The sequence below is a fragment of the Carettochelys insculpta genome, chromosome 4 (assembly GCF_033958435.1).
Source record: "Carettochelys insculpta isolate YL-2023 chromosome 4, ASM3395843v1, whole genome shotgun sequence".
NCBI lineage: Eukaryota > Metazoa > Chordata > Testudines > Carettochelyidae > Carettochelys > Carettochelys insculpta.
In genome coordinates, this window is record NC_134140.1 from 131,899,035 (window position 1) to 131,914,148 (window position 15,114).

The 15,114-nt window shown below is 41.5% G+C and overlaps 1 protein-coding gene across 7 annotated transcripts in view; it reads left to right on the plus strand.

Moving 5' to 3' along the window:
* Positions 1-15,114, plus strand: part of INTS10 (integrator complex subunit 10) — a 42,007-nt gene that overhangs the window by 12,761 nt on the left and 14,132 nt on the right. For 3 of the 7 annotated variants that reach the window (XM_074993860.1, XM_074993861.1, XM_074993857.1), the window contains exons 4-11: positions 126-265; positions 806-887; positions 2,409-2,549; positions 4,801-4,972; positions 5,733-5,902; positions 11,970-12,101; positions 12,848-13,015; positions 14,177-14,259. In XM_074993860.1, coding sequence (XP_074849961.1) covers positions 126-265; positions 806-887; positions 2,409-2,549; positions 4,801-4,972; positions 5,733-5,902; positions 11,970-12,101; positions 12,848-13,015; positions 14,177-14,259 — 1,088 coding nt within the window. Of the gene's footprint in view, positions 1-125; positions 266-805; positions 888-2,408; positions 2,550-4,800; positions 4,973-5,732; positions 5,903-11,969; positions 12,104-12,847; positions 13,016-14,176; positions 14,260-15,114 lie in introns of all 7 variants that reach the window. The other 4 variants (XM_074993862.1, XM_074993858.1, XM_074993864.1 and 1 more) reach the window with 2 other exon arrangements.

Sequence of the window (15,114 nt, forward strand, 5' to 3'; positions counted from 1 at the left end):
CAAAAGAATTATAGAATGATTTTGTCACTCTGAACAACAAGACAGCATTTCTTTTTGCTTTTTTTTCACTGTCTCCTCAGTTCAAGCAGATTGTTTATTTCAGTAACTGATTTTTTTTTTTTCAGGTTTGTTTGAGACCCTTCCTGGTCGAGTTCAGTGCGAAATGTTACTAAAGGCCACAGAGCAGTGTTTTAATACACTAGAAAGGGCAGAAATGTTACTGTTGCTTCTACGACGCTTCCCAGAGACAGTGGTACAGCATGGGGTAAGAGAAAACGAGCTCCTTTCTAAAATTAGCAATCTTATTAGTCCATGCCTTTGTGTCTACCTTATGAACATTGTTTTTAAACACCAGAATTGCTGGTGATACGTCAGGCAGGGGCTGCTGCCACCAAATGAAAGTGTGTGTAAGTATAGAAATAACACAAGAAAATGGAGTAGTCTCTTTCTTAGTACAGTTCGAAGGTGAGTTCATGATTAAAAGTCAACCAAAACAGTTACAGAGAGAGAGATTGTACTCTCACATTAAAATGAAATGGAGTTTACTAGAAAATGATACTGCTTCACTGTTTTGCCATTGACTGCAATATATCTTTGCTTTAGGATTTGTCCCTGGATGTTGACTCCACATGTACAAAAACATTACTGATGGGTTGTGTAGTGTAAATGAAAATTACATGGTGTACTAATCTCTGTATCTGACTGAATGCTAGTGATATGTGTATGTTTGCTCAGTTGTTTTGAATCTTTCCACAAACTTCTGAAAGTATTGAGTAGAGGCCCATTTAAACCATTTCTTACACAGGTGGGCCTTGGAGAAACTTTATTAGAGGCTGAAAATATTGAGGACCAAGAATCTCCAGTTAATTGCTTTAGGAAATTATTTGGTAAGAAACTACAAGTATGCGCGTTTGATTATAGAATTAAATGACAAAGATTGATGTCATCTGTTAAGCAGTCTTTAGCCTAAGATAGTATTAAACAAATTCTTTTAATGACCTGTGTGAAATGAGTTGGCAGTCCTCTATGCAAAGAATTCTTGGGCTAGATCTTCAACCTTGCTGCAAAAAATTACAGCTACTTTTAGGATACCATCTGTTTGTTGAAATGTTATGTTTAATTCCAGGTTACTGTTTGCTCTTATGGAAGCAAGCTGCAGAGACCTGTTTATGCTGGAGAAATTTTCTAACCAATTTTAAAGCCATTTAGAGATATAGTGGAATCAATTGAAGGCAGGCTAGCCGAGTTTTGCTGATGCAGTTTCAAGACAGTTTGGCCTTGGAACAGATTCAGAAAAAAATCTTTAAAGTAGGTCTGTTCTATGGTTCAAGCTGATTTGAAAATCATTGTCTGAGCTACTTTTAAAACTGATCAAAAACTGGACAGAGCCCATGGGACACAGCCTATATGTCTGGAGAGTTTTGTCGACACAACTCATGGAACGTCTAGATTACAAATGCATTCTGTTGCCAGCAAATTGACAGAATGTGGCAGTGTTGTCAACTGCATTCTGTTGCTCCCCCAGGAGGCAGAGTGCATCTCTCAACAGAATCTGTTCAACAGAAAGCAAGTGTGGTTGCTCCGGGGGCCCCTCTGTCAACAGACAGGAGTTCTGGGAGATTGGGCAGTCCTGTCTGCTGTGTTTCCGGTTGGCCATTCTGTCAACAGAGTTTCCAGGCAGTCTGGCCACTCTCTGTTGACAGAGCGCTTGGCTGTCAGGCTGCTATCTGTCTACAGAAGTTTTGCCGGAAGATATTTTCCAGCAGTAACTGTTGTTGGCAGGTCGCTGTAGTATAAACATAGTCTAAGCGACTAACAGTCGTGGTGTTTGCTGGGGTCTGCTGAAAAGTGTATTAAAAGGACAGTCTTTCAGTTTAAGGCTTGTTGTCTAACGAGCTGTATGAGGAAAGTGGATAGGATTACTGCAAAAAAAGATGTCCCTGATGAGTGTATCTGTATAAGTATCTACCAGTTCATGTGGTATTAATGTGTTGTGTGTGTGTGAGAGAGAGTGATACTGGGAAAGATACACTCCCTCTCAGGGAGGTCCTCTGGCTGTTTATTTTGGAAAGATTAGGTATGGTAACCCTAAAAGTGCATAATCTGGGTCGGTCTTTAGTTAGTCTTCAAAGAACCAACCTGGAGTAAGGTAGGCTGAGGTGTGCCCGCCTGCTTTTTGTTGCTCTCTTTTGGAATGCTTGTGTGTTGTTTGGAATTCTAAGAAATAAAGCAGAGTAACATTGCAGCCTGCCAGCAAAAGTGGTTTTGTTTTTATTGAATATCTCTGCGCATATACCATGAAGATAATATTTGCTTGGACAGAAAATTCTGGAAACTTGCTTTGTTGAATTTGAACTGTTTATGCAGCCAGAAAAATCAAACCCAATATGCTTTTCCCCCCATCTCAGTTTGCGATGTTCTTCCTTTAATTATTAACAACCCTGATGTTCGACTACCTGCCAGCTTGCTGTATAAATACTTGAACAAGGCAGCAGAATTTTATATTAATTATGTAACTAGATCGACACAAACGGAAAACCAATATCAAGGTAAGAGCAAAAACGTTAACAAAGTAAGTTATAATCCTCTTTTGGATTAGTGTAGCTGAATAAGGTATTCATTTTATGTAATATCTGCTGCTGAGTTGGGGTAATAAAATCAATGTACAGTTGCACAGGATCTTTCCTTTGATTTCAGAATGCTAACTGATCCTCAGAACATGGCTGTAAGGAGGGTGAAAGACAAGGGATCACTAGCTCCACTACAGTAAACCCTTGATTTAATGGACTAATGTGGGGAGGGGTGTCTGCTATTCCTGAACGTCTGTTAAACGTGAGAGTTTACTGCCCACCCCCAGCTAGGCTCTCCTAGCCTTGATATCCCCCCCGCCCCTCCCCCCCCCCCAAAATAACGCCACTGCCTTGCCACTCACCGGAGCTGCCGCAGCTGGACCCCACCACGCGTGGCTGGAGGGGCCACCGCACGGCCTGGTAGAGCTGCTGCCGGAGCTGCCATGCGCTCCTCCCACCAGTCTGTCTGTGTACGTGCCCCACCCCTGGTGGGAGGAGCACATGGCAGCTCTGGCGGAGGAGGTGGTGGCTCTTCCAGGCCGTGGCAGTGGTAAGTCTCTTTTTTACGGGAGGAGAGAGTGATTTTACAGCCCCCAGTGAACCTTGGGAACAATGGGTGAGGTGTCCTTTTTTCCCCGAAGTCCACGAAATCGGGGCCCATACAATCGAGGGTTTACTGTAATGAAATGCAGCCACTTCAGTAAAATAATGCAGATATCTAATGACTCGCGTCAGCACCATAAAGCAGTTCAGAGTGGGAAAGAATTTGACGTCCATTTGAAACTGTGATTCAGTTGTTTGGGGTTAGCAGAATATCATTCTGTGTATTGTGACAAGTGTCAGAGAGGGAGCCGGGTTAGTCTGTAGCTTCGAGAACAACAAGAAGTCCTGTGGCACCTTATAGATGAACAGATATTTGGAAGCATCAGCTTTCATGGGCGAAAGCTTTGCCCATGAAAGCTTATGCTCCAAAATATCTGTTAGTCACAAGACTTGTTGTTGTTCTGTGTAGTGGGACTTAGCTGTGTGCATCATACCAGGCTAATTCTTTAGTCTTTGCCATTGAATCTCCACTAAAGATAAGTAGCCCAGGGATACCTTTGACATATTCTGAGAGAGGCTGTGAAACAATTTTTGCTTTCTTCACTTCCCTGCACAACATAATGCAAATTCCTGTCCTGCATTATGCACAAGGTGAGACCAACAAATATTGGAATGTTAGCAAGATTATTCTAAGGAACACATATTCCATAACTGCCTCATTTTCCAAAAAGGTGTGTGGGCAGGAGGAACCTAAGATCTCTTCCCCAGCCTCCACTGTAGTAGTAGCACCCAGCGGCTTATTCCAATGAATCGTAGTGACTGGTATAGTTTGCTTATACCAAAGCCTCTCTATCTCTCTCTTTTTCTGATATTCTTCTTTACATGTCTGGATTCTCCTACCTAGAACTTTTTGGCTGCTGACTCATGGGGCCAAACGGTCTAGTTAATCAATGCCATTATTTTCAGTTTAAGCCTCAAAGCTGGTGTGCTCAGCAATACGTTTCCCCTAATATAATGCTGGAGTTTCAGCTTTTTGTTAGAAAGAAAAACTGTCATCTGGTAAAATCCAACACCTTCAACTTCCCTAGCAACTGAGATTTCCTGGGAGATTCCCAGTGCAAATATTAACCATACCTGTCGCTGCTGTGCTTGTTGGCGGTTTGGTGTGATAGTAGCACACTGTGGTATGTGGGTGAAACAATGATGGGCCATGCTGGAAAAACAATTTTTATAGATCGCAGACCAGTAAAAACTCTTCTGCTTCTTGGAACATAAGGGCAAATGAAAAGAAGCTGTCATATAACTGCATTTGGAGAATGTTTTGACACAAATTAACAGAGATCTAAGACAGATAAGATGTCCTTTCAGAGTAGATGTTCTAGGAGCCCTATGGTTTGAGACAGACCTAAGTCTTGATCGTGATTTTACTCTTGTTAATTTGTCTCAACGTTTCTTCCTGTTTTTTGGGAAATTGTGGGTAATTTAATTACTTGTGATAAGGAAGCTTGGATATCATTTGATCAGTTCCATGTAATTCCAATGTCTCATGAGATTTTATCTTTGATTTCTGTGTTACCCTGACAAAATATATTCTGCTACTTATGTTTTTCTTTTTAAAAATTAGTCCAGTGACTTTTGCTAGTTTGATTTCTGCACAAGGAGAAATATTTCTTTTCCTCCTTTCTAGGCTCACAAGATACCGCTGATCTCATGTCCCCCAGCAAACGTAGCTCTCAGAAGTACATAATAGAGGGTCTGACGGAGAAATCGTCCCAGATTACAGACCCTTGGGAGAGACTGTTTAAGATACTCTCTGTTGTGGGAATGAGATGTGAATGGCAGATGGAGAAAGGAAGAAGGTGAGAAAAGTGTGTGTGTTTGTTTTTTTTCCTACTGTGGCTTACTAGGAGACTTTGGCTTTTCAGTTCTTCAGTAAACTGGACTATAGAACCAGTAGAATTTTAAGTTCTATTGTATACTGTCAGTCCTGTATTTTTCTCAAAAGCATATGATCCAGAAAATGTATGTAGGATCTGTCGGATGACTCAGTAGCCTAGTCTACACTAACAAAACTACTAGGTTAGCACTGATGGATGTCAGCAATGGGTTCAGTTGAACTTGTTCATGAACATTCCTAAGGCATGAATACTGAATTGCAAACAAAGACCAGAGCAAAGTGCATTCATCACTATAGTTAGACTGCATTTGTCCTTACACTGACATTAAACTGTGTTCTGAATCAGCTCATCTTCGTCTGTTGCTTGATGTTCACAAAACAGTAAATCGTGCAGCCGCCAAAGCTTACGTTTTCTTCACTTGTCTACTAAGTACGTTAGTATGCCTCTTAACTGAAGAGAGGGTTGTCTTCCCAGTTTTTCCTAAGAAATGCAAGCACCAGAATTACCTGGATCTTTGTCTGTTGGTTAGTAATTTTGTCTGATTGTCTGCTTAATACATTATATTTCCTCCTAGGGCAGCAAGTCCTAGATGGTGACATTCTTTTCACCCATTCCCACTCCCCAAACTACTAATACATTTGAAATGTGTATTTTCATTTGCTTTTCTTGAGTTTTAGAAGTCTTTACAATGTATTTTTTGCCTTTGTCTCTTACCCTTTAGAGGTTTTGGTGATATTCTACACAGAATGAAAGACCTCTGCCGATACATCAATAATTTTGATAACGAAGCCCATGCTAAGTACAAGAATCAAGTGGTTTATTCCACAATGTTGGTCTTCTTTAAGAATGCCTTCCAGTATGTCAGCAATATTCAGCCTTCTCTTTTCCAAGGTTAGTTTTTAAAACACTAGTGCATAAAGATATGCTAGATATAAAAAATTTAAAAATCTTTCTAGAGCTGCTGTTCCAAGTTTTAGAAATTATTTCCTCTCAAGGTAGGTGTCTTAGCCTAAATCTCCACCTGTGGGTTGTACCTGTCATATCTTCTAAAGATGTACTTAAGGCTGAATTCCAGCTTGCATTCAGCCTCTCTTTTCCATTTTAACTATTGCTCGTATGAGTCTCAAACTTTCTTTCTTGAAGCTGAAAATTTCTGGCTTAATTTCAGTCCAGAGCTGAGTTGGAAAACTTGCACAAAATCATTTGAGCTGTTTTGAGTTCATGAACACGTAAATGATACTTCCCTCCAGATGGTCTATTAAGAAAATATGCCTATGCATAATTCAGTAAAAGCTGAAGCTAAAAATTTCAGATGTGGCTTGTTTTATACAGCTCATTTAAGTTTAAAGAATAAAATTGCCTTGAAGAAAAATGTTAATTTTTTTTAAAGTAATTTAAGAGTTTTGTGTTTTAAAGTCTGAATCTTGCTCTGGTTTTTCCTCTCAATCAATTTGAAAGCTAGAGCATCTCAGAAAGATCTTTGATCTAAATTCTTAGACGTGGCCCCAAAGGTGAAGGAGATGGTTTAAGCTCTGGTGTGAGTGGGTTTTGAGGGGCTATGTTTGGGAGTAATCAAGAGAGTTTGTTTCGTATGAAGGATTTTACAAGCCCCCTTAGCAATGTTTATTCTCCCCTCACCCCCAACTTTTCTTTAATCCTAGAGAGATTCCTTGCAAATATTAGTCATGATTACCATGGAAAAAAGGGCAGTCATAAGTCAGGAAATTATATAGGTAATGCTAGGGTGATCATATTCCCTGTACAGAATATGGAACACTTGATAAAGTTACTCATATTCAAGCAAGTTCAACTGTAATCAATCAGGGCTGTGCCATACAAATGTTCAAATTAACACCAGGTTGGCTGAGACTCTGTTAAAAAGTAACCAACCCTCCCCTCTCTGCCCAGTACTCTCCTCCAGGCCAGACTGGGCCCCAAGGACATATCCACCTCTCTTGGTACCTGGCACTGTGCCTTCTCAAGGCAACACCAGAGAGGGGAGCGTGTTACGCTTATAAGAAGCATGAGGGATCTTTTCAGAGGGACGAGGCAAGACGACTGCATTTACTGAGAATACGGCACTATTGTATTTTATAGTTTACTCAGAAGCACGCGCATGTGCACACACACACCTGTCTTGTGGTTCCTTATAGTTACCAAAGGTTGCTCACACTAATCCATTGGCCAGGTGGATTAGAGGCAGGTTCTGTTGATCTGCATCAACGCTCCGATGTTGATGAGAAGAGGAGCTCAACCCTTTAGCGGTGCACATGTCTTTTATAGCTCTTAGTCCATAGCCCTGGTTCTGTCCCACAGCCCCAGGCACAATGAGTCAGCAGTCAGTGGCAGATGGGTTTGATCCTTTCCCACTGTCCCAGGTTTCTGCGTGACTCATCATCTACAGATGGGACTTCATCTTCCTCTCTGGGTGGGTCACTGCTGTAGAGTCCAGTTCTCATTGTTCTTCAGCCAGACAAGCTGGCTCCAGAGGGTGACTCTCTTAAGCATCTACAGTCACACTTCTAGGTGGCTCTCACACACCCGCCCCCCGTCACACAGACAGCACAAGGTTTACAGGCTAATACAAAGTTAAAATGAGTTTTGAATACCATATGGAATCTGGAATGAAGTGTCTGTGAATATAAAATAACCAATAGAAAGGTACAAAGTAGTATAAAATAACAAATCTAAAGAGTAATACAAAAGTCTGTGGTCTGTTAAAAAGATACAGGGTGATACGAAGTAATACAGAGTTTCCAGTGAAAGATACATTACTATCCAGGGTTGCCCCACGCGTGGGGTCACGTGCCCTCCCCAGATTTCTGCCAGGGTTCATGCCAGAAGGTGGCCAACCGCAGCCTTTGGGCACTCGGTGGGAGGGAAGAGACTGGAGCTGTTTCCAGCTTCAGTGGAGGGCAGAGAACGAGTCCCTGAGGAGTTCCTTGGAGCAGAGCTTGAGAGACTCTCTGGAGCTACGTTAGCTAGAATAAAAACGTGTACAGAATAGACACCTTCGTGTTTGATGTTCGTGGGATACCGTCTAGCAGGCTGGGGGTAAAAAGAGAGATCCTATGTGAGCAGATTATTGACATTTGCATAAAAGGGGATTAACAGATTTCCCTGAAGTACCTGACATCTTTCATTAATTGAGACAGGATATTGGGCCAGGTGACTCACTCATGTCCTCTGGTGAATATAACATTTTCCTATCACCTTGGCCAAGTCACTTACCCTCACTCGATCACAGTTTCGCAGTCTGCAGAAGGGGCATAATTCTGCACTGACAGTGCTGGTTTTAGTGTGTGTCATCCCTTGGGTCTGTGTTACTGTGGGTGAGCCTGACAGTAGCTCTGTAGTTTGACGATTCAGAGCCTATTGGGGAGATGTTTTGTGCTGCCCCGATGAGTGACCAGTGCTTTTGCAGTCACATCCTAACCAAGAATAGCTGGGGAAGAAACTCCTGAGGAACTGCATTCTGCTGTCCCATTTTGATGCGAGGCTTGGGCACTGTGCTTCACTCACACAGCCTCTCTGGTACTGTTGTGTCAGTTCCTGAGCTCAGTAATATACTTGTGACCTCTCTTGTTGATTTCTGTCATGTCATTAAATACCAGTGGAGTGGAGTGCCATGGAAGTTATCCGCATCACTGGGTTTTTTCTCCTTTTTCAGAAAGGGATTGGCTATAGAAACAAGGGAGAGAGCTTATGTATTTCATCAGTAGAGGAACAAGATACATCCCACTCAATATCCATTGTGAGAGTTCTCCCCACAGGCGTGGACTGGGGGCGGCATCTACTGAGTATAGATCATTAGAGAACAAGGATTACTTGTGCATAATCATCTCTTTCATCTTTCATTCATTTTAAAGACACCATACTAGAGGCCCAACTTAAATGTATACCCCAAATAAAAAAACACAGTAAGAGACCTAACAAAGAACCACCATGGCTAAACAGCCATGTTAAAAAGGCAGTGAGAGAGAAAAGGGCAGCTTTTAAAAAGTGGAAGTCAAATCCTAGTGAGGAAAATAGAAAGGAACATAAACACTCCCAAATTAACTGTCATAATGTAGTAAGAAAAGCCAAAAAAGAGTTTGAGGAACAGCTAGCCAAAAATTCAAAAAACAATAGTAAAATGTTTTTTAAATACATTAGAAGCAGGAAGCCTGCTAAAAAAGCAGTGGGGCCCTTGGATGATAAAGATATAAAAGGAGCGATCAAGGAAGACAGTGCCATTGCGGAGCGATTAAATGATTTCTTTGCTTCAGTCTTCACGGCTGAAGATGTTACAGAGGTTCCTAAATCTGAGCCAGCCTTTTTAGGCGACAAATCTGAGGAACTCACTCAGATTGAAGTGACATTAGAGGAGGTTTTGGAATTAATTGATAAGCTGAATAGTAACAAGTCCCCAGGACCAGATGGCATTCACCCAAGGGTTCTGAAAGAACTCAAATGTGAAATTGCGGAGTTATTAACAGTGGTTTGTAACCTATCCTTTAAATCCACTTTGGTACCAAATGACTGGAAGACGGCCAATATAACACCAATATTTAAAAAAGGCTCTAGAGGAGATCCTGGCAATTATAGACCGATAAGTTTAACATCAGTACCAGGCAAATTAGTAGAAACACTAGTAAAGAGTAAAATTGCAAGGCACATAGAAGAGCACGAATTGTTGGGCAAAAGTCAGCATGGTTTCTGCAGAGGGAAGTCGTGTCTGTCTAATCTATTAGAATTCTTTGAAGGGGTTAATAAACATGCGGACAAGGGGCACCCAGTGGACATACTATACCTAGATTTCCAGAAAGCCTTTGACACGGTCCCACACCAAAGGCTTTTATGTAAATTAGGTGGTCATGGGATAGGAGGAAAGGTCCTTTCATGGATCGGGAATTGGTTAAAAGACAGAAAACAAAGGGTGGGAATAAATGGTAAATTTTCACAATGGAGGGGGGTAACTAGTGGTGTTCCCCAGGGCTCAGTCCTGGGACCGATCCTGTTCAACTTGTTCATCAATGATCTGGAAAATGAGGTAAGCAGTGAGGTGGCAAAGTTTGCAGATGACACCAAGTTGTTCAGGACAGTCAAAACCAAAAGGGATTGTGAAGAACTACAAAAAGATCTCAGCAAACTGAGTGATTGGGCAGCAAAATGGCAAATGAAATTTAATGTGGGTAAGTGTAAGGTAATGCATGTTGGAAAAAATAACCCAAATTACACGTACTACATGATGGGGTCAAATTTAGCTACGACAGATCAGGAAAGGGATCTTGGAGTTATAGTGGATAGTTCTCTGAAGACATCCACGCAGTGTGCAGCGGCAGTTAGTAAGGCAAATAGGATGTTAGGAATTATTAAAAAAGGGATCGATAATAAGACAAAAGATATCATACTTCCCCTATATAAAACTATGGTACGCCCACATCTCGAGTACTGCGTGCAGATGTGGTCTCCTCACCTCAAAAAAGATATATTGGCATTAGAAAAGGTTCAGAAAAGGGCGACTAAGATGATTAGGGGCTTGGAAAGGGTCCCATATGGGGAGAGGCTAGAGAGACTGGGACTTTTCAGTTTGGAAAAGAGGCGATTGAGGGGCGATATGATAGAGGTATATAAAATCATGAATGGTGTGGAGAAAGTGAATATAGAAAAATTATTTACCTTTTCCCATAATACAAGAACTAGGGGACACCAAATGAAATTGATGGGTAGTGGGTTCAAAACTAATAAAAGGAAATTTTTCTTCACACAGCGCACAGTCAACCTGTGGAACTCCTTGCCCGAGGCGGCTGTGAAGGCCAGGACTCTATTAGGGTTTAAAAAAGAGCTTGATAAATTTTTGCAGGTCAGGTCCATAAATGGCTATTAGCCAGGGATAAAGTATGGTGCCCTAGCCTTCATAACAAGGGCAGGAGATGGATGGCAGGAGATAAATCACTTGTCTTCTGTTCTCCTTCTCTGGGGCGCCTGGCATTGGCCACCGTCGGCAGATGGGATGCTGGGCTTGATGGACCTTTGGTCTGACCCAGTATGGCCATTCTTATGTTCTTATGTTCTTCTTATCTGTCGTGTGAGATTGGATGTAGCTTTGTGGTCGGAATGTGGAGATTCAGGATCTTCTTTGGTAGGTTAAGGGGTGAAACATTTTTGGGGATCTTCTTTCCAAGTACTGGCAGCACGCTGTGGCACATGGGAGATAGTACTTCCCTCTTTCAGTTTTACAAATTACTAAACTTAAGCACCGAGACTTAAGTGGCATGCCCAAGATCATACAGAGAGTTTGTAGCACGGCTAGAAGAGGAAATCTGATTTCCTGACTCCTATTCTTATCCTTTACCCACAACTAAGCTTCTTTGGAGTCTGTTTATGGGAAGAGGTAGAGAACTTCGGCAGCCAGTTCAAAGCTTCATCCCTCACATTTGAAAGCAGCCGGAAGAGGCCACGAGCAAGTAACCCTGCTAAGGAAAGCTGGTGACGAAACAACTTCATTCCTCTCTTTAGGCTTCAGTGACTGTCAAGGCTCTGCTCTGTTTTCTCATAAAGAATTCTTTGGGTGCTTTTCTTTGGTTGCTGTTTTTAGCTCTGTTGACCAACTGGAACTAATGATTCTGGCATTATTTAATGATCGCTTTTAGTTGAAAGTTAACAAGCCTTGGAGACAAAATACTTAAAATTCTTACATATCTTGTGACTGCTCCATTAGAAGGGGATTCCAAGATTTTCTGACAGCTTTGAGCTAATCTCCATGACTCCTGGCAGAGAATACGTGATTTCTAAAATACATCTCCCTTCAAAGCAAATTGTATCATTGCCCGTTTATTTGAAATGTTAACACAATTTGTTGAATTACTTTGTAATTGTTCTGCACAACATAGAAGAGTGGAAAAAAAAATTGAAGGAAGTAAACGATCTTTTAACTCAGTTTAAAGCAAATTTTTATTTATATTTTTAAATGTAGGGCCAAATACTCCAAACCACGTTCCACTAGTTCTCCTTGAGGATGTATCCAATGTTTATGGGGATGCGGATATTGATCGCAACAAGCACGTACATAAAAAGAGGAAACTTGCCGAAGGAAGAGAGAAGACAATGGTAACTCCTTTAGACTCTTCAGTTCTCAACAGCAGTGATACCACAATTTGAATATGGAATATTAGGAATTTGTGTTTATGACAAAAATATGCAAAGAAGGAGACTCTCTCGGTTAGATAAGAACAACAGAGTTTTCTGCCAGTACTTTAATGTATTAGTATCATGACAGGTGAGCTTGAGATGGCTGGCTGCTTGATTGCACTATCTTTTCAGGCACGAATTCCGTAGGTGGAGTGTGATTGCATAACAGACTGATCTGGTTTGTAATAATGGTTCTTAGGTACATGCGCTTTCACTTTTATAGGAGAAGAAGTACTATTTTATGGAATTATCTTGATAAAATACACAATTTTAGAACAATTGCATTGGATTTACAGCATGCCATGTTGGTATTGGTTTGACAAAGAAGCTTTAGCTCTTTCTTACTCAGTAATAAATGATTCTATGTACTCTGGCTACTCATATGACAATATGTGTGACAGTGAACTTTGTAGAGATAATGTTTATAATGGTATAGTTGTTGGGACCTTGATAGCTTATTTTTAGAGTACAGTGTCAAATTCTTCACTGTTTTTCATTTCTCTTTGCTAAGCAAGTTAGTAATATTCATTATATAATTAATGGTAAGTGTAGAAATTTGCACTGGTATTATCTGCTTTGAAGCCTACACCCAATTTTGCAGAAGTTCCATAAGGTTCTTTTAAAAAACATTTAATTAAAGCCAGCGAAATGTTTTGTGTCTACTGATCCTCAAGCAGAGTTCGGATGATGAAGACCCTTCTGGGAAGGGGAGGAGTCGTCACATCACGATAAATAAGACAGACCTTTCAAATGCGGGTGAAGTACTAGACAGCTTTAAGCTGGCAAGAGAATGCTGGGAGCTTCTCTATTCTGTGGAATCACTGGATAAAGGTAAGGCTTGCAGGCAGTTCTGTGTTTGCACTCCCTTGCTAGAGTAAGAATAGTTTTACTGTTAAAATACAGTTCAGGTATTTCTGAAATTTTCACAAACAACAAGAAGTCCCATGGCACCTTTGTAGACTAAAAGATATTTTGAAGCATAAGCTTTCATGGACGTCGGATGAAGTGGGTCTTTGGCCCATGACAGCTTGTGCTCCAAAATGTCTGTTAGTCTGTAAGGTGCCACAGGACTTCTTGTTTGTGAAGATACAGACTAACTTGGCTACCCCTCTGATATGTGATATTTTCCTCCATTTTGGAAGCCTGGATGGTTTGAGACTGGGAGCTAAGATGAGAACCCTTAGCAGATTTCTTGGAACTGGGTTTATTTGTTCACTTGCCTTTCCTTGAAAGTAGCGGAAGAGAGATGGAAGAGCATAGTACCTAATGGATACTAAAGCCTTAAGGGCTTGTCCGTCTGGTGAAGACACAATAAGTTAATGGGAAAGTGCTAGTGTGATGTTACTTGTAAACTCCTGAAGACTCACATGTAACAGATAATTTCTCCTATAGTTGTTTCTATGAAGATACTTACTGGGTCTTTTTGTTTCTGACTATTGTGTTTTTATCATTGTTATTTGATAGTTATTTGAAAAAGTACCTCATCTTACAAATAGTACTAGTTGTCTATACAGTAGACGCCCCGGCTTACACAGGGGTTGCGTTCTTGAGCAACCCTCCATAAGTCAAATTTCACCCAACTGGGGAGAGGCAGCGCTGGTCAGTTTCCTGTCTTCTGTAAGTGGTAAGTTCTGGGCTACCCGCCCCTCACAGGACAGGGGAAACTGACCAGTGCGGATGCACTGGTAGTTTTCCTGATTGTCTCGGGGCAGCAGCCTGACTCTTGGCTCTGCGACCCTGTTCCTCTCGGAGGCGGCAGTCTGACTCTTGGCTGCCACCCCTGACTGGAGTGGTTCCCTGGTCAGTTTCCCTGCTCCTCTAAGTGGCGGGGAGCTGGCAGCAGGTGTATGGCGGGGGGGCGCGTCTGCTGTATTTAAATAGGCTGAATACTCTGGTCTTGATAAACATGATGACTATTAGAGGACTTTTAGACCAAATCTTTGCACAGCTTTCCCTCCCATCCCTGAGACTGTTTTCTGATTGTTTCCACAGAATTCACAAGAATTTGTTTGTCGTGGAAGACGGATACCTGGCTTTGGTTACGTATCTTCCTTACAGACATGATCATTTACCAGGTAAATGAAAGAATGAGACTTAGAATTTGCATAGCCTTTTGGACTAATGGATCTGTGTCAGCTGCATCTTTTGATGCCTTTTACATTTCTCTCTAGTGAACGCTTTTAGATAGCAGGCCTGGTAAATTCTCTCCTCTCATGGTGGAATCCCTCAGTTCTCCTACTCAGAGACCAGGCAGCTGGCCTACAAGCACCCCATCTACCTACTGTTTCCTTAGCGGGTCCAGCTGGGTTTGTCACATGCAAGAATTCTTTTTGGAAGTTGTGAACAGTAGGTAAATGGAGTCACTCTGAATGGCTTCTTCAAAAAAAAAAAAAGTATTTATTTCCCTATAGGACCATAACAATCAGAATAAAAAAGGGTTAAAGAAACAAAAAACTTACCTGCATATATCTGACCTAATAATAATCATAATACCTACTTCTAATATAGCACCATTCATAAGTAGATTTCAGAACACATTGCGAAGGAGGTCAATAGTAATATTCTCATTTTTTCAGTTGAGGAAACTGAGGCACGAAGGGTGAAGTACCTTGTCCAAGATTACCTTGCAGACTAGTGGTAGAGTGAGGATTAGAACCCAGCTCTCATGAGTCCTAGTCTAGTCCTGTCTTTGCTGCACTGCATTTGAGGAAGGCCCGCATATCTCAAGTACGTCTGCTTCTGGGGCGTGAGGCTCCACCAGTGTCCCTGCAGACTTCCACGGGACTATTGCCAGTTGCTTCTGAATTGTCAGAGCAAGTTTCATTTTGGTTTTGCAGCGCTTCAGAATGGGGGAGAGCAATTTGCAAAGTGCCATGAAAGTGGCCTTAAGCATTCAGAAGTTTTGTAGTTGCTGCTGATTGTCCCATAAC